Here is a 24412-nt window from a genome sequence, read left to right on the forward strand (position 1 = left end):
TTATAAAACAATTTCCATAGCGCTGATTGCATAAAATTTTAAAATTAATTGATTCAAAATTATATCCGTGAAAATAATCTGGTTTTCGACATGAAAGCCGCATCCCTGCTAACATTTTTTGAATTTGACGGCGCTTCCTAGAATCCCCACTACGTCGAAAACAGTCGTATACGATATCCAAAACTCCTCGGAAAGCGCCGTCACTATTGAGAAGTTGTACAACGCCAAGTTACTACAAAAAGTATCGCATAAGTGCAATTATTATGTGCCCTTCTGGATACATTTAGAAGGACGCCAATAAGAGTCCCTTCAAACAATCGGAGAAAGTGCATTTTAAGACAGTTGTAAAAGAATCATTGTGGTCAATAAAAACACGATTGTTTAGATGTTAATTAATTTTATTAAACATTTATAAATTCTCATAAATTTAACATTTATACGACTATCACATCACATTTAATATATTTTTATGCATTAATTAAAGGTTGATGTTGAGTTACAAGTTGCAAGTTACATGTTGTAGCGTCTATCAGCCAGTGCTTTTATTCCCAATGCAGGCAGCGAGTCTGGAAAAATATTTGAAAAACTATCACTTTATTCCATTTGGAAAGTCAAAAATTGTTCACCAATATACCTTTCACAATTTTAAGCGAAATAACTATGTTTTCAGCACTTCATTATCGTTTTTATTTAAATAAATTATAAGAAGCTAGTTGCGCTTGGTGTTTCACAAGATATAAAATGCTTCTTGTGATGGCAAAATACTATCACAGTTGGCGATTGTTGCAGTGTCACTTACGAGTCTGTGGTAGCGATGATGATGAAATGGAACTTTGAAATGCTGGCAGGGTAATAAATATGTTTTCAACACTTTATTTTCCTTTTACACAAAAAATGGCTCTTCTAACAATAGTGATGGCAAAATACTTTCATGTACATTTTGTACTATTTAATATGCTTCGCCCATCACATTTGGCGATTGTTGCAGTGACGTTTACGAGTCTGTTGTAGCGATGAGGATGAAATGGAACTTTGAAATGCTGGCAGGGTGGTAGCGATGGGGAGCTTTGAAATACTGGCAGGGATACCATCTGGTAATAAAAATTCTTTTTTTTTTAATTAAAGGCCGGTATGCACCTCTAGCGAAAAATTTCATTCCCATAAGAAATGCATTGCTATTTATGCTAACGAAATTTTCGGTAGCGTTCAATTTCGTAAGCTGGTACGCACCTCTAATGAAAATAACAGGGTTGTCAAAAGCATATTTTGGCAGCAAACATTTAATTTATTACAATCATTGTGTGCGTAAAAGTTTTAAAAGGTCTGTAAATAATAAACAATTTATTTGAGGAATATTTGGAACATATATTAACAATTTTTAAAAGCGATTAGCTGGTTTAAAATTTGTGTACACAGCCCTGTTTTTTTTGTTGTAGACTTAAATAATTTTTTGCTACCGAAAATTTCGCTAGAGGTGCATACCGGCCTTAATGAAAGACTATGTCGATTTCTTGCTGATTTGAGAACATCTGGTAGATGCTGTTTCGCTTATATATTTTCAAGTGACTGAAAGTCATAATTCTATTTACAGCCTGTTTCTGTATGTCGAATGAGCTCTATCAATCGACTAAAATGGAAACAAACAGCTGAATTTATAACCAAAAAACAGCTGTTTCTATGCATTTCAGTAGATCGATTGAACTCGTTCGACATACAGAAACAGGCTGTTAAATTATATTACAGAAGTAGTTTACTTCACAGTATAGGCAATTCCAAAAGTCAATGACCACACCTAATATTCCTTTGTGTCTGTTGCCATATGGATTAGAGATATTGCCATACCAACCATATGATGATGTTGTCAATTTTTGCAATACTTTGCAAACTGTGTGGCATCTCCCTTCCATATCCATTTGTCACAGAAAATTTTCAGTACGTCGTCGTATTTTGATTTCATTCCGATAAAATTGAAAAATATCAAAAATTGTGAACTTAACTGAGTGAAAAGATAAGAAAATCGCTGGAATATTGTCGGTGTTTGTGCCCAACGTAACTTTCGGCCAGAATTAGTGCGACAAAATCCCCTGAAATACATGCAATATGGGGAACACCGACTCTAAACTTAACTTTCGCAAATCTATCGTGCAGCTTACTCAGAAGAATCAAAAGATCGATCATGATGACCCATTCTGGGAGCAGTTCTGGTGTGGTCATCAAACATCATTAGAAGATGTATTCGCCTTGGTGACTGCATCGGAGATACGTACCATACGCAATGATAATCCGGCCAATTTAGCTACACTTTGTTATAAGGCTGTTGAAAAACTTGCGGAGGCGGTGGATAGCAGTTGTCGTACACAGGCAGAACAGTCTTGTGTTTTGAATTGTGTGCGTTTGTTGATACGTGTTATGCCCTACATATTCGAGGATGATAAATGGCGTCATTTCTTTTGGAGTAGTTTGCCTGCCCAGGATAAGTCTCGCGGTGAAGAGGGGGCTAGCGAAGCCAGTACTAGGGAGAATGAGCAATTGGGAAACCAAAATCAAACTATTCCTTTGGCCCAGAGTCTATTGAATGCAGTGTGTGATTTGCTTTTCTGTCCAGATTTTACAGTGACTGCGGCTACCAGACGTCCAGGCCCAGAGAAAGCTGAAGAATTGGCCAATATCGATAGTTGCGAATATATATGGGAGGCAGGTGTGGGCTTTGCCCATTCCCCACCCAAAAATACAAATATGGAGCGAAGGCGTACGGAATTGCTAAAATTGTTGTTGACATGTTTCTCGGAACCTATGTACAGAGCTCCCCAGCCCTCAGATGAGCCCAATAAATGGATAGCCTACTTCACATCGGCTGACAATCGTCATGCACTGCCTTTATTTACTTCCTTTTTGAACACAGTCTGCGCATACGATCCTGTAGGTTTTGGTGTTCCCTATAACCATCTTTTATTCACTGATACCACTGAGGCTTTGGTGGAGGCCTGCCTTCAAATACTGATTGTTACCCTAGATCATGATATGATTGTTCAGCAACAACATCAATTGGAGCTACAAAGGCATGGGAAGGCAGGAGCGGGGCCAAATCCCTATGATGATGTGTGTGGCGATAATCTGTTCATCAATTATTTGTCGCGGGTCCATCGAGATGAAGATTTCCATTTTATTTTAAAGGGCATTACCCGCTTGCTAAATAATCCATTGGTCCAAAATTATTTGCCCAACTCAACGAAACGTTTACATTGTCATCAAGAGCTATTGATTTTATTCTGGAAGATATGTGACTACAACAAAAAATTCCTATATTTTGTTTTGAAGAGTTCGGATGTATTGGATATTCTTATACCCATACTGTATCATTTGAATTACTCTAGGGCCGATCAATCAAAAGTTGGTCTAATGCATATTGGTGTTTTCATTTTGCTGTTGTTATCAGGTATGTAACACATATGGTTTTTCTTTGGGGCGGTTGGTGATGTGGCTTTTGTTTATATTTTGACAGGTGAACGTAATTTTGGTGTGCGCTTAAATAAACCCTACACAGCAACTGTGCCGATGGATATCCCCGTTTTTACGGGTACTCATGCCGATCTTTTGATTACCGTATTTCATAAAATCATAGCTACGGGCCATCAACGTTTGCAGCCATTGTTTGATTGTTTGCTAACGATTTTGGTTAATGTTTCGCCCTACTTGAAAACTTTGTCAATGGTGGCCAGTGTGAAACTTTTGCATTTATTAGAGGCTTTTAGTACTCCATGGTTTTTACTCTCAGCTCCAAGTAATCATCATTTGGTATTTTTCTTACTGGAGATCTTCAACAACATTATACAGTACCAGTTTGATGGAAATTCCAATTTAGTTTATACCATAATACGCAAACGTCATGTATTCCATGCTATGGCAAATTTGCCCTCCGATATGGCGGGTATTGCAAAATGTTTAAGTGGTCGTAAAGTGGGAAAATTTAATTTGCCCCCAGTTAGACAAAAGAGGATAACAACTGTAGTCCAGAATTTTAACAATCAATTACCAGATTGTGAGGAAGAAGATGATGACGAGGATGAAGATGGAGATGTAGCAGATAATGCGGCGAATAACGGGCCCCATTGTAATAGCAATGTTGAGTCGGAAACAGAATCACAACAGCAAACTGCAGAAGAGCAAATGGAGGGAGCTTTTCCAGCTATGCCTGCAGAACCTGGTACTTTGAAGGCTTCCCTTCCCGAGACACCAGCCTTACATCAAATGACTGAAAGAGAACAGGCCCATCCTGGCAGCAATGCTGCAGATGAAACTCCCACCATTGATGGTACTTCCGATATAGTTGGTTTCGATAAAACCAATGAAAAATCTCCAACGAAATCGCCAACGAATAGCCCGAATGGAAATGTGGAACGGGATGAGAAAACAATCAGTCGTCTTTCGGTGGCCCATCGTAGTAGTATCCGTATGGTACATCAGCCATCGATGGAGGTGTGGACCCCTACCCCTGAGTGGATTGTTTCATGGCGTTCGAAACTACCTTTGCAAACAATTATGCGTTTGCTACAGGTTCTAGTGCCCCAAGTTGAAAAAATATGCATAGATAAAGGACTAACAGATGAATCAGAAATATTGAAATTTCTACAACATGGTACATTAGTGGGCCTTCTGCCCGTTCCACATCCCATACTTATTAGGAAATACCAAGCAAATGCAGGCACCACTGCATGGTTCCGTACTTACATATGGGGAGTGATCTATTTGCGGAATGTGGAACCAGCAATTTGGTATGACACAGAAGTTAAGCTATTCGAAATCCAAAGAGTCTAAGTGTAGGAAATCAAATCTCACTCGTAACTATTAAGTAAGAAGAGCTTTAGTTTATTTCCAATTTTCCCAGTCATAGTGCAACTATACTGCTACTCCTCTACATGACAAAAAAAAAACGCTCAAAATTGATGTCTACTGATATTTTTGTTAATTTAATTACTTACGATGATGATGTATATGCATACGCCGGCATACACACAAAGAAAATCAATAACCTCTTATCGCTTTTTTTATCAAATACCACTTGAAAAAGAGGTAACCACAGCCATCTATTATTGGTTTGCTAATTACGTTTTCCGACCCTTCATTTCTAGCTATCGCCAAATAATGAAATTACCTTGATGTACATATACCTACCCTATAATAAATTAACAATCTTTTACATACACTCCCACCACCTACACCTAAAAAGTAGATGATATGATGCTAATTTACATTATGTACGCTCCGAAAAAAAACTATAGTTTATGTTTTTCTTTAATATAAGTGCAATTTTTTTTTTTGTTAGTCTCAATTTTAAAAGAATGAAACCAATCGCTATTATTCCATTAAAAAAAGTAATAACTACACAAGTATTTATAAAGAAAGAATGATATATACAAATAACTACATATTATTATTCCATATTATTATTGTATCGTGTTACAAATAAAACAAAATATGTATCTCTTACACCATCCATCAATTTGCCACCAAGTTATTTGAATATATAGGGTAATGTTGGCTAACGGTAGGTTTTGTTGTATGGGTTTGCAATCAGCTGTTTTGATGATGTGTCAACAATGCTAAAAGAGTTGCCACATAATGCAAAGGGTACAGCGTTGGGCAAAACTTTTCTATTCGTAGTTACACTTTTATCTGGTATACAGTACAGTAAACCCTGCCAACATTTTTTGAATTTGGGGGCGCTTCTGAGAATCCCCAGTACGTTGAAAACAATCATATACGATATCAAAAACTCGTCGGAAAAGCGCCGTCACTATTGAGAAGTTGTACCACGCTAATGTTGGAAATTTTGATTACTTTTGACTACTCGTTACTACTCGTTACTTTTGAATTGAGTACTCGTTACTACTCGTTACTTTAATAAAAAATTCAAAAAAGACCATTTGTATAATTTTTAATAATATTTTCTTTCCCAACAGTTAATAATATATATTTGGTGCTTTTTGCATTTCGGGAGTTGGCATCACTGATAAACGGCGTAACAACTTTGAAGGGCGTCAATTTTTGTTTGACCGCCTTTTGCAGAACCGATTTTTTTTATTTGATAGTATTGTTTTGTTTACTTACATGTATTATGTATGTGTATCTATTTTATATGTATTAGTAAAATTAGTATTTTCCAGAGTATTTTATTTCAAATTGCCTGCATATTAATGAACAATTTTAAATGGCTTAAATATAAATATCAAATTAAAAATATCTGGATGGAACTGTTTGGAAATTATTTGAAATTATATTTGGTAAGTTAAAATGGAATGAAAAGTTAAAGAAGTCTCTAAACGCATATTTATTTGCAGAAAGCTAATATCTTTGGATGACACATTTTTGGAAGCATTCAGAAGCTGATCGATGAAAAAATATGGTGTCTCATCGACAAGTGCAATTTTCCACAAATCTTTCAAAGTGCAACCAATGGATGGATAATCTATCCTTTTCCATATCTACTAACTACACCTAGAAAATAAATTCGTTGCCTCAACCGAATTATTTGCCAGCTGTTTTGGGATAATTATTTTATTATTATTCAGCTGTTGTGGGAATCCTAGTCGAACGAAAGCATTCGTTTCGGATATGAGAAATTGGTTGTTATTTATATGGTTTGTTGGTGATAGATATACTTACCAAATTCCAATATTAAATGAAAAGGGCAGATTATATTGAGATTATATAATTCAATTTTCATATATTATGCATGTACGTACATATTACAGTTTTTATAAATATAAAATTATAATTCATAGACTTATACTTACCAGAAATGTCCTCCTTAAGTCTCTAGATATAAATACAGATCTCTGAAGTAGTTCTAGAATTTTATGTGCTTAATACAATAAAAGTATTTGTGTTGGTTGGTGTATGAAGCCTGCAAACTTTATGGAAACTTTTGTAATATTCCTTTTTTATAAATCGGTGCGATACTTACCTTAAGCCAAATTCTATTCTATGGGATAAACTATTCAATTTATTGCGGACTATTATTAAGTACATTTAGTGACGCTGTTCCCCGTTTTGCAAATTATGTAGCGTCATATCATCTAACATGTCGATGTTGATATTAATAGTTATTTGTTTGCAACAACTGCCTTAAGCGCGTCCCATAATTTGACTAAGATTCTATTAGTTTACTCAACTTTTGGTTGTACCAACCATTTGTTGATTCCCATGCTGGTGGTTAGCTCAACAATTTTATACGACATAAAACCAAATTTATCGGCATTGGTTATCGTAACCAATTGAATGGTTATGGGAATTTCTATTTGATCCTGTGAACTTTTTTATGGTCGTGTTGAATATATAATGGGTAAAATAATAAAAACATTGTTCTTGTAGCAAAAAATAACTGCCTGTTCATGAAACTCAAAATCGTCCCGCGACGAATCGTTCGTCTAGAGTGAAACTAAAATAACTTTATATATATTTGCTACAAATCCTCCAACTTTGCCATGGACTCATCCTTTATGATTTACTATCGACCACCGAAACAATTGTGATTCAACGGACTCTAGTTCTCGAGATATCAACGAGTGATTTTTGACGTTTCTTTCGTCTCGAGGCGAACGAAAATTCCAGTAAGTTCTGTAATGATCGAATATTATAAATATTCCCTAATTGTTTGAAAAACAGATGAATTTTAGCATTTTTCAAACGTTTGTGTTTATTGGGATTGTATTGTAGATATTGAGTACTCATTTAACTGTAACGAGTACTCAAAAGATTAGTCAGTAACGAGTACTTGCAATCAAATACTCGTTACTTTCCCAACACTATACCACGCCAAGTTACTACAAAAAGGTTTCGCATGAGTGCAATTATTAGGTGCCTTTATAGATCAATTTAGAACGACGCCAATAAGAGACCCTCCAAACAATCAGAAAAAGCTCATTTTAAGATAGTGGTAAAAGAATCATTGTGGTCGTGTAAAACACGTTTGTTTAGATATTTAATAATTTGATTAATTATTTACAAATTCTTAAAAATATAACATTTATACCACTATCACATCACATTTAACATAATTTTTTGCATTAATGATGATGTTGAGTTACAAGTCGCGAGTTACATGTTGCTGCGTCTATCAACCAGTGTTTTTATTCCATGGAGGCAGCGTGTCTGTAAAATATCTGAAAAACAATCACTTTATTCCATTTGGAAAATCACCAAATTGTTCACCAATATACCTTTCACAATTTTAAGCGTATAATCTATGTTTTCAGAACTTTATTTTCGTTTTTATTTAATTAAAATATAACAAGCTGGTTGCGCTTGGCGTTTCACAAAAAAAATGGCTTTTTTAACAGTAGGGATGGCAAATTACTTGCATGTACTTTTTGATGTACCTTTTCATGATGGTTGAAGTGACATTTACGAGTCTGTGGTAACGATGAGGTTGAAATGGAACTTTGAAATGCTGGCAGGGTATTGGGTATAGTACATCACGATAAAAGTATTTTCCAAAAACAGTATCCAGATATTTCGAAAGTGCTCCTGGACAAAAGTTTGACACTTATTTTGGGCAAATATTTGCCTTGTGTGACCATACCCTTAGTCTTCTGAGTTTGATTAAAAGTTAATTGTATCAATTATTTTTTTAAATAAATATTTTTAAAATTTTCAATCCTTGTCTTAATGTTCCTATCTTGATTAAAAGGTTAATTGATACCGTTAATTAATTTATTAATTGAAAAATTTTTCAACTTCAATAAACTTTTTAATTGGAAATATATTCATTGGGGCTTTATTTTGTAGAGCCTATATTTCAGAATATCAATTGAGTGGAAGCGTAGTAGAAATATGATTAGTTTTATTGCTTCAATAGGATTAAAAGGTGTACATTTTTTTACTATTCATTTTCAAGTTTGTACTGTAAAATTTTTACAGGAAAAATACACAAGCAGACCTAATATTTCATAGTTTGAACTGCCGTTATTTAATTAGAACGCTTTGTTATTAGGTCGACAAACATAGATGTCACTATCAGCTGATATTTGCAATACATTAAGAAAAACAAAAACAAAAAGTGTAATTGCCTTGAAAGCTACTATAAAGGTTAATAGAAAAATATGGCCTTTTTACTAAAAAATTCAATAAGATACGTAACAACGAATTGCCTGATAAGACCACAAAGGGCAACTGCTAACAATTATGCCACAATATCATCAGGATTCTATCAAAGGGCAAATGTGGGAGATAAACAAGGTTCTGATAGCACCAAAGAAACAGCACAAAAGAAATCAAAATCATCCATAAAAATTACCCTCATACAAAATCAAAATTTAACCGTTACAGCTTTGGAGGAAGCCCGAAACTTGGCCAAACGTAGGTCCATGCATTTGGTACAGGTGCAAAAGATGGACAATAAGACGCAACGGCCGGTATATAAGTAAGTGGGAGGTTATATTCTTTGGAATATCTATTTTTTTATGGGCATCTCTTTTTCTTCTTATCAATCAGATTGGTTTCATCAGCAGAGCATTTACAGCAAGAACTATCCGAATTGAAGGGCCAAGATAAAGATGGAGGAGCTTCCGATAAAGCAGGCCAGAAAAAATCGGAAAAAGCTTTGAATATTGGTTCACGTATATCGGAACATGATTTGTCTTCTCGCCTTAAAAATATTTCAAAATGGTTAGAGAAACGTCATGAAGTTCGTATTCTTATACAGGGTACCGAGGGTGATATGGCTAATAGTGAAAAAATTTTCAAAACTATTGAGGAATTTGTCAAATCTCCAGAAATTATTGGAAAAATTGTACAAAAACGCAATAAAGGTAGTGTCATCAAATTCAATATTCTTCCAGTAACCAAAACCAATGAGAAGTCATCTACCACGGCAGCAAATCAATGACTTGCTATGGGCCATTGTGAGACAGTACTTTTAAATAACTTTGTTAATGGAAATTTCACATTTTCCCGTACTTGTTGTCAACGTAGAGATTATTGTTTACCTGTCCACAATAGCCCCAATAGGAATAACCTGAAATTAGCCTTATTTACAATGGCTGTCTTAACACTCAAATATTATTTCTGGTGGTCTTATATGAAAACCAAGCCTACACCTTCATCCCCGTCAGCATTGAAGCAAGAGAATAACTCACCTAAGCCCGTACCATAAAATTTAAGAGAACTGATTATGTATGTTACAACATTTCTATATTTTATTTAATAATAATAATCTTAAGTTATTGGCCCAAAGTTTATAAATGTTACTAAATCTCTTTAGCACCTGAGAAGATTCCATAACAGAAGAATTTTTATATGGGAAACATACTAATTCATATAACCTCTATAACTCCTATTGCGAAACAAAGCTTGACAATGTGGCGAATTTTGTTGTTTACGCCTTAAATAATTTGGAAATTTTCTCATGGGCGCAGCACATTGCTCCTCACATTTTTCCATTGAGGGATATTTGTTAGTGTTGGGATCACAAATATCAGCGGCATAGAGCATACATTCATCTGTACAAAAATTATAGAACCAAAAATTGCCCACCGTACGACTATCAGAGCATTGGACAATTGACAAGGGCTGGAAGCAATGGGTGGGAATATTAACGGTTGTGGCCTTTGAGCTAAATGGATTATTCTCTTCATAGTAGTTGGAATAACGTTGTCCCAAAAAGCCTTGGTAAGAAGCTTCTTTGGGTTGCCTTTGTAAAACTTTGGGATTTATTCGATTTCTTAGATTCTGATGATTTCTGGCATTGTAACGATCCTTATACATTGGAGGATAATAATCATCATAGAAAGGTTGTTCTTGTCTTAGATTTTCCGCCTGTATATCTTCTATATTATTGTAGGTACTGTATTCATCATCCTGATCATCTTTGTTATGCCTTGATCTATATGGATAATTCGATGGTATATTACCATAAATATCATCGGGATTGTTTAAATCCTCTATAGTGGGGAAATTTCCAAATTCTCGATTATTTCCTTGTATATTTGCTTCGTCTTCTTCATTTTCGTCGGTATTTTCATCATTTTCTTCGGTAAATTCAAAATCTCCTACAACTTGAGGTCCATTGTTTCGTCGGCAGGCTACATTGGACACGAAACATTTTTTGTATTCGTACATATCCTCATCCTACAATAAACATAAAGAAAAATAAAATATATTAGTGCGTCCCGACTCTGTGTTAAGCCCCATGATAAAAGATCTCATTTTTAAAGCCGAGTCCTAACTGCGTACACGATTGCCACAGTTGGTAGAATTCTACCAAAAAATGGTAGAGTTTTTACTGTTTAGTAAATTGGTAGAATTGATGTTCATAACTAGAAATAAAATTTTGACAACATTTCTTATAGAAATAACATTTTGACAAAATGTTCTATAGCAAAAAACTTTCGACAAAATTTTCTATAACACAAAAAAAAAATTGAAAAAATTTTCTATAGCAAAAAAAAAAATTGACAAAATTTCCTATAACAAAAAAATTGACAAAATTGTCTATAGCAAAAAAAAAACTTTGACAAAATTTTCTATAGAAATAACATTTGGACAAAAATTTCCTATAGAAATAAAATTTTGACAAAATTTTCTATAGAAATTAAATTGTGACAAAATTTCCTATAGAAATTAAATTTTGACAAAATTTCCTATAGAAATTAAATTTTGACAAAATTTCCTATAGAAATTAAATTTTGACAAAATTTCCTATAGAAATTAAATTGTGACAAAATTTCATAAGAAATTAAATTTTGACAAAATTTCCTATAGCAAAAAAATTTTAACAAAATTTTCTTTAGAAAACAAATTTTGACAACATTTCCTATAGAAATGAAATTTTGGCAAAATTTTCTATAGAAATGAAATTTTGACAAAATTTCCTATAGAAATGAAATTTTGACAAAATTTCCTATAGAAATGAAATTTTGACAAAATTTCCTATAGAAATGAAATTTTGACAAAATTTCCTATAGAAATGAAATTTTTCCAAATTCCCTATAGAAATTAAATTGTGACAAAATTTCCTATAGAAATTAAGTTTTTACAAAATTTCCTATAGAAATGAAATTTTGACAAAATTTGCTATAGAAATTAAATTTTGACAAAATTTCCTATAGAAATGAAATTTTGACAAAATTTCCTATAGAAATTAAATTTTGACAAGATATTATATAGAAATAAAATTTTGACAAAATTTCCTGTAGAAATTAAATTGTGACAAAATTTCCTATAAAAATTAAATTTTGAGAAAATTTTTTTATAGAAATAAAAATGTTGACAAAATGTCCTATAACAAAAAAAATTGACAAAATTTTCTATAGCAAAAAAGTTTTGGCAAAATTTTCTTTGCAAAAAAAATTTTGACAAAATTTTCTATAGAAATGAAAATTTTCCAAATTTCCTATAGAAATTAAATTGTGACAAAATTTCCTATAGAAATGAAATTTTTACAAAATTTCCTATAGAAATGAAATTTTGACAAAATTTCCTATAGAAATGAAATTTTGACAAAATTTCCTATAGAAATGAAATTTTGACAAAATTTCCTATAGAAAGGAAATTTTAACAAAATTTCCTATAGAAATTAAATTTTGACAAAATATTATATAGAAATAAAATTTTGACAAAATTTCCTATAGAAATTAAATTGTGACAAAATTTCCTATAAAAATTAAATTTTGAGAAAATTTTTTATAGAAATAAAAATGTTGACAAAATTTCCTATAACAAAAAAGAATTGACAAAATTTTCTATAGCAAAAAAGTTTTGGCAAAATTTTCATTAGCAAAAAAAATTTGACAAAATTTCCTATAGAAATAAAATTTGGACAAAATTTCCTATAGAAATTAAATTGTGGCAAAATTTCCTATAGAAATTAAATTTTTACAAAATTTCCTATAGAAATGAAATTTTGACAAAATTTCCTATAGAAATGAAATTTTGACAACATTTTCTATAGAAATGAAATTTTGACAAAATTTCCTATAGACAAAATTTCCTATAGCATAACAATTTTAACAAAATTTCCTATAGCAAAAAAATTTAACAAAATTTTCTTTAGCAAACAAATTTTGACAAAATTTTATATAGAAATAAAATTTTGACTAAATTTTTTATAGAAATGAAATTTTGACAAAATTTCCCATAGAAATGAAATTTTTACAAAACTTTCTATAGAACTGAAATTTTGACAAAATTTCCTATAGAAATAAAATTTTGACAAAATTTTCTATATAAATGAAATTTTGACTAAATTTCCTATAGGAATGAAATTTGACAAAATTTCCTATAGAATTGAAATTTTCACAAAATTTCCTATAGAAATGAAATTTTGACAAAATTTCCTATAGAAATGAAATTTTGACAAAATTTCCTATAGAAATGAATTTTTGACAAAATTTCCTATAGAAATAAAATTTGGACAAAATTTCCTATAGCAAAAAATTTTAACAAAATTGTCTTTAGCATACAAATTTTGACAAATTTTCCTATAGAAATGAAATTTTGACAAAATTTCCTATAGAAATTAAATTTTGGCAAAATTTCGTATAGAATTGAAATTTTGACAAAATTTCCTATAGAAATGAAATTTTGGCAAAATTTCCTAAAGAAATGAAATTTTGACAAAATTTTCTACAGAAATGAAATTTTGACAAAATTTTCTATAGAATAAAATTTGGAAATTTCAGAAGACTGAGGCGATGGAAAATTTACTTGCCCCCCCGCCCCCCCTGGGATTTCTTTATCATCGGATGTAGATTACCATACATACCCAATTTAACTGTACATACCTGACATCCTCTCTGAACTTTATCATCCAAAATTAATTTTCTTATACGAAATCCAGCTCCACATGTTGCATTACAAATCGACCATGGAGTCCATTGACCCGAACAATCATTGGTTAGTCGGCCGCCCCGTTTCATCATTGGTCTTAAAGACTTTAAGAGGCTATCTTCTTCGCCATTTTCTTCCTCCTCGGCATTCCATGGTGGATTTTCCGATTTCAAGCATTGTCCTGTACAAGATTCAATTTGTCTTCTTTCCACAATTTCATCACAATTGTAAATTTCAGCTACTTCAGGTTGTTTAAAGACACGATAGCGAGATCTTACACCAGTACCACATTCAGAAGTGCATTCACTCCAAGCGGACCACGGGTGTGTGTGACATTCTCGGGGTGTATCCTCACCATTATTGGCTGGAAAAACAATTGTGATTGTTAATAAAAATCCAATGAAATTGGGAAATATTTTTCAGGAATTATCCGAAAGAAATATTTTCGATGACCCCTGAAGTTAAGCCTCGGACATATGAGCCCCCATTTAAGCAATTTAAGCAAAAGTTTAACAATATGAAAAAATCTTTGACCCAGATCCAAAAATACAGTCATAGATGAAGTTATGGAGTCATAGAAAGTGTCGTAAGTTTGAGTCCCCAAAAGTGGATTAGGGGATTGCTACATTGGCCCGTCGAGGGTTGTCACATTGGCCTTGTACTCGAAAAAAGGTGCACTAAATCCAATTGCGGTGCATAGTGGTGTAGATACAAATGGTCAATCTTCGCTCATTGATCCTTTCCGAACCGATAGATAGAATTTCAAGTACCTAAAAATGCCAGATTATTGATATAGCACTGATCTGGAATTGTTGCCATAGTACTGATCTAGTCTCTCTAGGTAGCCGTCTCTCATCCTCTATAATAAGATTTGGTCTTCTTGCTAGTTCCATGCAGAAAGGGATGAGCGCCTTACTCAATACTACGAGGAACCTTTGTGATGTCAAACAAGATTCGTTCATAGGGAAACCTCCTAAAGTTGTCATCATTTTGGCGGTCCTCTATGCCACGAATATTCTTTCTGAAGTCGAACCAGATGGGTTTGATTCCTCCAAAGGTTACCCACCTATGACAACATGCTGTTGACAATCTATAACTCAGTACTTTGCACGATTGAGAGATTTCTTCATTGGGTATCGCTAATACTGAGATTCCAAATGGGGCCGCACAGTCGACAAAGTTGATGTAGGTCCTTTGTAATGTGACTTTATCTTCCCCCTTGTTGCTGTCAGCTAATACCTTTGGGAACATATTTCTGCTTCCAATCTTTTTATACCCTCCACCATAAGATGGGGGTATATTAACTTTGTCATTCCGTTTGTAACACATCGAAATATTGCTCTAAGACCCCATAAAGTATATATATTCTGGGTCGTGGTGAAATTCTGAGTCGATCTGAGCATGTCCGTCCGTCTGTTGAAATCAAGCTAACTTCCGAACGAAACAAGCTATCGACTTGAAACTTGGCACAAGAAGTTGTTATTGACGTAGGTCGGATGGTATTGAAAATGGGCCATATCGGTCCCCCAAATTTGGCTTGCGATTGCTCTAAGAGAAGCAAATTTCATCCGATCCGGCTGAAATTTGGTACAAGGTGTTAGTATATGGTCTCTAACAACCATGCAAAAATTGGTCCACATCGATCCATAATTATATATAGCCCCCATCATTAGCGTAGCTAGACAATTTTCCTAGGGGGGGCTATAGCCCCCCTAGCTAAAAATTTATAGACTGAACTTATAGGTTCAATTATTGTTTTATTTCATAAAAAAGAATACAAAAATAGCCACACTTTTCCCAGCAAACAAATTGGGATTTGTTTTAAAGGCACAACTTTAAAAGCACTTCCAAAAATGTCCTCACAAAGAAGTTAATTATATTAACTACACAGGAAGTTTTTTACTTCAGTTTTTTTCATATTTTAATGCGTAATTTTTGTTTTCTTTTTTCAAATAGTTAAAAAAAAGAGTAAGAATAAATAAAATGGTAAAAATTATTTATTAATTTATGAAAGAATAGTTTTAATACCAATTACTATTTTTTAATTAAGATGACTAAACCAGACTAAACAATATAATAAAGGAGCTTTACAGCCTGTTTATATATGTCGAATGAGCTCTGTGGATCGACTAAAATGGAAACAAACAGCTGAATTTATAACCAAAAAACAGCTGTTTCTATGCATTTCAGTCGATCGATTGAACTCGTTCGACATACAGAAACAGGCTGTTAGTTATTCAACTAAACCATAAGTTCAATCACAGCTCTATTTCATAAATATCAGACTTCAAACATTGCCATCGGCAACTGCTACCACAACCCAAGTAATTCGATTGAGCATGAAAGTCTTTAGCGGAACTTTGTGCGGTTGTATACACTTGTTTAATTTTTATAAATATGTAAAATCGTAAATAGGTTTTCAAATTCTGGGGGGGGGGGCTAAATTTTTTCCGATCCCCCGATTTGGCTTGCGGAGCCTCTAAGAGAAGCAAATTTCACCCGATCCGGCTGAAATTTGGTACATGGTGTTGGTATATGTTCTCTAATGACCATGCAAAAATTGGTTCACATCGGCCCATAATTATATATAGGCCCATATAAACCGATCCCCAGATTTGACCTCCAGAGCCTCTTGGAAGATCAAAATTCATCCGATCCGATTGAAATTTGGTCCGTGGTGTTAGTATATTGTCTCTAACAACCATGCCAAAATTGGTCCATATCGGTCCATAATTATATATAGCCCCCATATAAGCCGATCCCCAGATTTGTCCTCCGGAGCCTCTTGGAAGAGGCTCCGATCCGGTTGAAATTTGGAACGTGGTGTTAGAATGTGGTCTCCAACAAACACGCAAGAATTGGTCCATATCGGTCCATAATAATATATAGCCCCATATAAACCGTTCCCCAGATTTGATCTCCGGAGCCTCTTAGAGGAGCAAAATTCATCCGATCCGGTTGAAATTTGCAACGTGGTGTTAGTATAAGGCCGCTAATAACCATGCCAAAATTGGTCCATATCGGTCTATAGTTATATATAGGCGATCCGCAATCACACAAAAATTGGTCCATATCGGTTCATAATAATGGTTGCCACTCGAGTCAAAAATAATCAACCAAAATTTTATTTTTATAGAAAACATTGTCAAAATGTTATTTCTATAGAAAATTTTGTAAAAATTTTATTTCTATAGAAAATTTTGTCAAAATTTTATTTCTATAGAACATTTTGTCAAAATTTTATTTCTATAGAAAATTTGGTCCAAATTTTATTTCTATAGAAAATTTTGTCAGAATTTTATTTCTATAGAAAATTTTGTCAAAATTTTTTTTGTGGATGACAGTCTTCAGTAGAAGTTTCTACGCAATCCATGGTGGAGGGTACATAAGCTTCGTCCCGGCCGAACTTACGGCCGTATATACTTGTTTGATAATCAATTTCCCATGTTTACTATGGAGGAACGGGTTTTCAAACATCACGCCCCGAACATTGGAGGCCTTCTCTGAAATGGAGATTCTGGTCCAGCTTTTTTCCCGAAACGTAAATATGACGGATTATGTGGATTTTAGATGGACATCTGCTGTGGAATGTGCCATAGATTAAATAAAAGCCTACAGGACTCGGCATTGAAACACGTCTTGTATCTTACTCCTGGGCAGAAGTTTTGCCTTGACATTCCACATAAGATTTCATACCAGACATTGGTCAACCAAGGAAGGGAGGTTTCCATAAAAATCTCCTAAGAGGTATGATACAGTTTATCGTGTGAAAGGTAAGGAACGCTTATGGTACTTCTTACTATTCAATCCCTCTGATCCGCCCTACCATACGAAGCACCAATGTGTCCCTGTTTTCTCGATTTTAATAGCGGAACTTTCAAAAGTACTGAGGGGAAATCTTGAACCGTTCTCTACAATGTGCTTCAGGATCCTCGTAGCTAAACCGGTGGAGACCATCCTCTCTCTGTAATATTCGCGTTGGGGAAATTACCTGCAGCAGGCATTCGCCTAAATTATCTGCTGAAGGCCTTCACTGTAAGGTTATAATTCTTCGAAGTTTGTCCACCCCAAATGTTGTCATTCCGTTTGGGGTCCGTGAAATTCCAAATCGGAGATCACAGCCGCTTAGGTTTCCAGATCTCGTTCCTTTTATCCTAACCTTGATGTCCCCATTAAGGAAGATCAGACAGACGTAGGCTGTCTGGTCAGATGGCAGGGAGAATTCGGCAGGGAGACAAATTGTCTTCCGAATGCATTCTCCGTACCGTGTCATCCTTCGGAGTTTGTACCCCAAATGAAATGAAAGTGTTTTCCCTGTTCTTCTCCTTTGAGATGAGAGATTAAGATCGACGACCATAGCCGCTTTTATTCAAGATCAGACTCTTCCAGGAGCTTGTGCCACTTTTCTCTTTCCGTGACCAGGGATCCTATGATCACCTGGGGTTTCTTTCCGTATCTCAATCCTTATATACATTTTGATGCTTCCATAAGAATCTCGAAAATTCGACAAGCTAGAATTGCTGCCAAGCGGATGGATAATGCTCTCCTGATGACCCTAACAAGCACAAAAAATATGTCTTTTCCTGCACGATATGCAGACTAAGTGTATATATTGTCTTTCCGTTTGGGGTTCGAGAGATTCGATCACATTCGTTTGGATTCGAGATCGGAGTTGCCCAAAGCTTGCCCTTTTATGCAAAGCTAGGGATCCTAGGATCAGCTGATTTCTTTCACCATCTCACTAATCTTATATAAAGCTTGATGCCTCCATAATAAAGTTCAAACAGATGTCGGAAATTCGGCCAGTCAGAATATTTGTTAAATGGAATGCTCTCCTGACGTAAACTATACTTTTGCCAGGTACGGAAAACTATCCTTTTGCCTTCCTCCGCTCTCTTTGTTTATTTACAGGATCAACAGCAAATATGAAGATTTATGGAAGAGACGATGGGCTTCTTCTATTGGCTGTGAACAAACCAAACTGATATGGGACGAAAATAATATTAGGAACTCTGAAGTCTTGATGTCATTGCAGAGAGAGGATGTAAGGTCTATGATAGGCATCATAACGGGACACAACACCTTGGGAAAACACATGGTAAGGATAGGTCTAGCGAATGATGACATTTGTAGGTGGTGTCTGGATCCCGATGCTACGGAAGATTCTTTTCACATCCTGTGCCAGTGTCCAGCACTATCTTTCAGAAGAAACAAGATACTGGGCTCTTATTTCTTTCAGACTATGACCGACTTGCGAGTATGCAGTATGAGGAATATCCTCGTCTTCATCAAGTCTTCGGGGTGGAGGAACTAGGCGCGTCCAAAGGATACATTATCATACGATAGACTCATTCCGGCCGGAAGTAGACGGACACGAGGAGGAAGATGGAAAGAAGTTAGAGGTATCGCAATGGACCAACTATGGTCTAAGTGGACACAAACCCGCAAGTTCGGATTCGTGTCAGCCTCCATAACCTAACCTAAACTAACCTTTTGCCTGCGCGATTTGCAGGCTAAGGAAGCTCGAGCAATTGTCTGTTGAAGGCATTCGCCGCACATCGGAATATGTCCCCCAAATTGATTTATAATGTTTTCTTTCCCTGTGGGGTTCCAAATCTTCGATTACAGCTTGGATTCAAGACTAAACTCTTCCAAGTATTTGGGCTATTTTTCTATTTGCGAGACAAGGTGTCCTAGCCAATCATTTTATCACAATGGATTGAATAGTCTAAGTGAGCCTGAATCTTAATCGGGCTGCCACTCTAACCTAACCTAACCTAGCCAATCACAGCCACTTAGTTTCGAAATTAGACTCTTCCAGGTGCTTGGGCCACTTTTCTTTTGGGAGTTAAGGGATCCCAGGATGGGCTGGGGTTTTCTCTCCTGATGCCCCTATAGGTAAAATCTGGCAGGCGTCGGAAATTCGACCACCTAGAATTTCTGTCGAGCGCATAGAGATTGATGTCCTAGCGACCTTAGCGTAGCTGTCTGGTCGGACGGCACAAAAAATTCCTTTGCCTACGCGATCTGTAGACCAAGGGTACTGTTGATGGGCTTTGTTCCCCAAATTGAATGATAACGCTGTCCTTCCGTTTAGGGTTCGATAGATTCCAAATCTCTGATTACAGCTTGAATTCGAGATCGAACTGATCCAAGTGTTTGCGTCGATTTTCTCTTTGCGAGTCTAGGGATCCTAGTCAAAAACGGCCGCTTAGATTCCAGATCAGTGTCTTCCAAATTCTTGGGCCACTCTTCTGTTCACGAGATTAGGGATCCTAGGATGGGCTGCCACTAAAACCTTTAACCTGGGATGGGCTGGGGTTTCTTTCTTCCATAGAGAATATCGGTCGGAAATTCGATTACCTAGAATTGTTGTCGAGCGTAAGAAATTTTTGTCCTAATGACCATAGCCGGCCTGTCTGCTCCAGTTCTCTTATACTGCAGATCATGCACCCATGACCATGAAGGGATCATATAGGATGCAAGATCTACATTTGAAGGTTTTCGCCAAATCGTCTGCTGAAGGCATTCGCAGTATAGATATCATCCTTCGGAGTTTGTCTCCGTTCTAAATAGAATGATAATGTTGTCCCTCTTGCATAGATTCGAGACCATAGCGGGTCTGTCTGATCAGATCATAACGAAAATACGCCTCCTTCGTAGTTTGTTCCTCAAATTAAATGAAAATGCTGTGTAGGATCCTAGAATCGTCTGGGGTTTCTTTCCGCCGCGCATTGCATCAAATGTCAGAAATCTCTTAGACGGCATCAGTGAAGATTCTTTCTTCCATCTGCGATAACGTTGTCGGTGGGGTAATGACAAAACCGTTTTTCCAAATCCAGGATACAGAATACAGTGAAACCTCTCAGAAGTGGACACTCAAGGCCACCTAAATTTTGTTCACATTTGGGAGGTTCCCAGTTATGAGAGATTAATTATAACGAAATAATATAGAGAACGTCGGTTCTCAGAGTGTCCAAGTTTGAGAGGTTTCATTGTAGTTATTTTTCCTATTTTAATTTATAGTAGACTTACAATCATCATCGGCACATCTCCTTTCATATAAACGTTGACGTTTTATAGTCAATACAGCCATGGGTTTCATAGGCTCTCCAGTTGGATCATAGAATGGAGATCTGGGATCAGATGGATAATCAGAACGTATACGGCGTATGACATCTGGGGGTATTTGTGGTTGATCTGGAGACTGGAAATACCAAAAAGATTTTTTTTTATAATTTAAGGATGATAGTAGTCACAATGATTTATTCCAGAAGGGATCAATTTCTATTATTAAGGGGCATAGTAGGGGGAAACCCCCTCTCATTGGAACTGGTCTTCTTTCCAATTTCCTTGTTCGATTGCTTACCGTGTACGATGGTCCTGCATCTGTTCCTATATCCCAAGGATATAATTTAATTTCTTTCTCCTCCAGCCAAGTACAATTAGATAAGCACAATTCCAAACCAGCCACACCCACAATCCAATCCGGTGAAGGCATAATCTTTGAGGCAAGCGATAATTGATGGCGTAAGGGATCAACTCTTACCCAAGATAAGGTAGGACTATTAAGATAAGGAAATGAGGGGCCTCTAGCTTTCAAAATAGTGCGTACCTTTTTCTCCTAATAGAGGAACATTTAATGGATTAGGAACTTTTTTGTGGGCGAAAATAAGGTTTGGAACTTACCCTGAAATTTGTATTCAGTTCTTGCTCTAGACCTTTTGCAGATCCATGTTGGGCAAATTCTTGCATAGCAAGTGAAGCTAGCTCCCCCGAATCCCAAAAGCGATAATCTGAGGTATGGGCTGCTCCCAAGATATCACTGAACTTTGTAAGCCATCCCTTGGCGGGGAAATCTTTGGGATGAAGATTACGGGACCAAACACCCTCAAATGTAATCTGAAATAAAGATGGATAAAATTTTTATTTGGTCGTATATCACCTCCTCCTCCTCCATATGTACTCACCTCATAACGTGCCTCATCACAAGCACAACACTCCTTACTTTCCTCATCGCGTTTTTGACTTTCCAAATCATCCACCGACTCCTTACATATACGCTTAGTAAGCGATCCATCATCCATAAACCAAACATCACGATGTTGAATCACTGTTGCCCGAATAAGTACACAGGCATCCTCCGTATCGGTTGGAGCAGTCCAAGCCAAATCTAAGCGAGTCTTTGGATTTGTATTTGTAGTCTCAATCATATTTTCACATGCCGGACTAAAGCGGCTTTCCACGGGGTCAATAACCTCCAGATGGCCCAAATCGCCTAAGCTAGCTCCGTTATCGTTTTCCAGTGCCAATTTCGCACTTATGAAACGCCGGCCATTGTAAGCTTGTAAAGAAACTAATGGAAAGTTCTTTCTGCATTAAATGTAAGAGAGAAGGCGAATGCCCAGACAGGGCTTGACGAGCTCATTCCAAGTAAACAAAAAGAAAACAAAAATTATTGTTTACTTTGACCAGCGTTTCGATGAGAAAAACCTTATCGCTTTGGCGCCTCCCAAGAAAAAAAAAAAAAACAACAACCTTCAAAAAATCTAAAAAAATTGATTTTGAAACAGACGGACGGACTGACGGCATAAACCCAAACACAGAGACATGCTTGTGTCCCCAGCAACAACAATTTTTGATTATATTCCAACGGGGCTGGTCACAATTAGCTCTGCGATTCTTTTCAAATGTATAATCAAAGTTTAAGTTCAAGGTTACACCGGCGAGCAATAACACCCTCGATCCATAACACCCACATACACTATAACATTTTGTTTACACTAACACCATTGCAAAATTCAAACATAAAAGTCCCAGACATTAAGGCGTCTTCTCTTTCGATCAATGGCTTGGCATTCATGTCATCGACTTTGTCTACTTACTGTTATAGGTTTGACCCAAGAGATAGGTTTGGGCATTGCCCGTTATTGAAATGGCAAAATTATCATCAACCGGTGCCTTGGGCCTCAAGGTATTCTTTGGATAACGGCTGCATATGATTGAGAAAACATTTCCTGGTATTGATGCGAAGTAAATCCACATGACCAGTAACGTCCACTTTGCCATGGCGATATTGGTGTTGATTCAGTTGATTTCACGATTTTCTTATGTTCACAGTTTCAGAGTTTGTATACTAATGACATGGAACGACTGAAATATTGCCTATAAATGGGGACTACTACAAAATTTTAATCTCTCTTTCGAGCTCAATATAATCTCAATCTTGGGTTGGGATTATATATGCTCGCCTTAATCGAAAAACGATGCTCTTGCGAGAACCAAAGAGAGAGAGAGAGAGAGAGAATTCGCAAATAACAGCATTTCTTATCGCTTCAAAGACATTGTGAATTCAAGGTTGCAAGGAAACCCGAATTAAGTGGATTTTTGAAATACCCTACACCTAATGGACTGGAAAATAAACGGTTAAAAGCCAAAATTAAACATAACAAGTAAGGAAAGTCTAAAGTCGGGCGGGCCGACTATATTATACCCTGCACCACTTTGTAAATCCACATTTTCGATACAATATCAAATCCGTCAAATGTGTTGGGTGCTATATATAAATGTTTTTGTCCCAAACACATACATTTAAATCTGACTCCATCTGAACAAAATTTATAATCTATAGACTTAAAATTTAAGTCGGCTAATGCCCCCGAATGATACACTATGTTAGTAAAAAACAAGTATATACGGCCATAAGTTCGGCCAGGCCGAATCTTATGTACCCTCCACCATGGATTGCGTAGAAACTTCTACGAAAGACTGACTTCCACAATCGAATTAATTGGGTTGCGGTATCTTAAAACTTCTTAACATCGGTTTTCTAAATTGCGAGTTAGTCCATACGTGGTATATATTAGGTATGTATATGTAAGGTATGTATATGTAAGTCTACAAATAATTACGAATCGACATGGACTTTTGCGCGGTACGTAGAGACCCAGAATTGAAATACGGGGGTCACTTATATGGTGGCTATATACAATTATGAACTTGATATGGACCAATTTTTGTGTGATTGGGGATCGATTTATCTGAGGGCTATATATAACTATAGACCGATATGGACCTAGTTAGGCATGGTTGTTAACGGCCATATACTAGCACAATGTACCAAATTTCAACTGCCTCGGATGAAATTTGCTCCTCCAAGAGGCTCCAAACCCAAATCTCGGGATCGGTTTATATGGGGGCTATATATGATTATGGACTGATATGGACCACTTTTGGCATGGTTATTAAATATCATATACTACCACCATGTACCAAATTTCAACCAGATCGGATGCATTTTGCTTCTCCAAAAGGCACCAGAGGTCAAAACTGGGGATCGCACAGTGCACTGGTAGAAAAATGTTTCGTACTATTAACGAACGGGCTTCGTTGATTATTTTTCGTTAATATTACGAAATTTTTCGTAATATTAAAACAGTCGTTTTATATACTTCGAAACTGGAATTGAAAATTTCATTTATAAAACGAAAGCGATCGTTAATATAATGATATGGATCGTTAAAAAATAAATTTTAAATTGTTATATTTCGTCATATTAATGAAATATGTTCATTAATAATACGAA

General features: G+C 35.6%; 3 protein-coding genes and 2 long non-coding RNA genes across 5 annotated transcripts; 3 read left to right on the plus strand and 2 right to left on the minus strand.

Moving 5' to 3' along the window:
- The first annotated feature begins 1903 nt into the window (after nt 1-1903).
- On the plus strand, nt 1904-5500 carry LOC142238206 (protein HID1). The gene is made up of 2 exons (XM_075309783.1): nt 1904-3436; nt 3503-5500. The coding sequence occupies exons 1-2, from the start codon at nt 2101-2103 to the stop codon at nt 4813-4815; spliced, it is 2649 nt and encodes an 882-aa protein (XP_075165898.1). The 5' UTR covers nt 1904-2100; the 3' UTR covers nt 4816-5500.
- A 208-nt stretch (nt 5501-5708) lies between these two features.
- Nucleotides 5709-6922, plus strand: LOC142241327 (uncharacterized). The gene is made up of 2 exons (XR_012723577.1): nt 5709-6281; nt 6339-6922. It is a non-coding gene; the product is annotated as an uncharacterized LOC142241327 (long non-coding RNA).
- Nucleotides 6923-7948: 1026 nt separating this feature from the next.
- LOC142238232 (uncharacterized) lies at nt 7949-8429 on the minus strand. Its single transcript, XR_012722683.1, has 2 exons — nt 8220-8429; nt 7949-8162 (listed from the first exon to the last, which is right to left on the minus strand). It is a non-coding gene; the product is annotated as an uncharacterized LOC142238232 (long non-coding RNA).
- A 591-nt stretch (nt 8430-9020) lies between these two features.
- mIF3 (mitochondrial translation initiation factor 3) lies at nt 9021-10233 on the plus strand. Its single transcript, XM_075309882.1, has 2 exons — nt 9021-9421; nt 9493-10233. Exons 1-2 carry the CDS (start codon nt 9102-9104, stop codon nt 9884-9886), a joined length of 714 nt encoding a protein of 237 aa, XP_075165997.1. The 5' UTR covers nt 9021-9101; the 3' UTR covers nt 9887-10233.
- LOC142238275 (spondin-1-like) lies at nt 10170-22971 on the minus strand. The gene is made up of 7 exons (XM_075309881.1): nt 22713-22971; nt 21798-22183; nt 21517-21729; nt 21197-21451; nt 20863-21034; nt 13782-14191; nt 10170-11127 (listed from the first exon to the last, which is right to left on the minus strand). Exons 1-7 carry the CDS (start codon nt 22894-22896, stop codon nt 10309-10311), a joined length of 2439 nt encoding a protein of 812 aa, XP_075165996.1. The 5' UTR covers nt 22897-22971; the 3' UTR covers nt 10170-10308.
- Between the last annotated feature and the right edge of the window lie 1441 nt (nt 22972-24412).

This window comes from Haematobia irritans, chromosome 5 (assembly GCF_050003625.1).
Source record: "Haematobia irritans isolate KBUSLIRL chromosome 5, ASM5000362v1, whole genome shotgun sequence".
Lineage (NCBI taxonomy): Eukaryota > Metazoa > Arthropoda > Insecta > Diptera > Muscidae > Haematobia > Haematobia irritans.

Excerpts from the sequence above, each read along its gene's own strand:
- LOC142238275 (XM_075309881.1), bottom strand. The coding sequence starts at position 22,896 with ATGGCAAAGTGGACGTTACTGGTCATGTGGATTTACTTCGCATCAATA. Across the intron at positions 22,184-22,712 it reads CTTGGGTCAAACCTATAACA|TTTCTTTACAAGCTTACAAT; the intron begins GTAAGTAGACAA and ends ACTTTCCATTAG. Across the intron at positions 11,128-13,781 it reads AAGTTCAGAGAGGATGTCAG|GATGAGGATATGTACGAATA; the intron begins GTATGTACAGTT and ends TGTTTATTGTAG.
- mIF3 (XM_075309882.1), top strand. The coding sequence starts at position 9,102 with ATGGCCTTTTTACTAAAAAATTCAATAAGATACGTAACAACGAATTGC. Across the intron at positions 9,422-9,492 it reads ACGCAACGGCCGGTATATAA|ATTGGTTTCATCAGCAGAGC; the intron begins GTAAGTGGGAGG and ends CTTATCAATCAG.
- LOC142238206 (XM_075309783.1), top strand. The coding sequence starts at position 2,101 with ATGGGGAACACCGACTCTAAACTTAACTTTCGCAAATCTATCGTGCAG. Across the intron at positions 3,437-3,502 it reads CATTTTGCTGTTGTTATCAG|GTGAACGTAATTTTGGTGTG; the intron begins GTATGTAACACA and ends ATATTTTGACAG.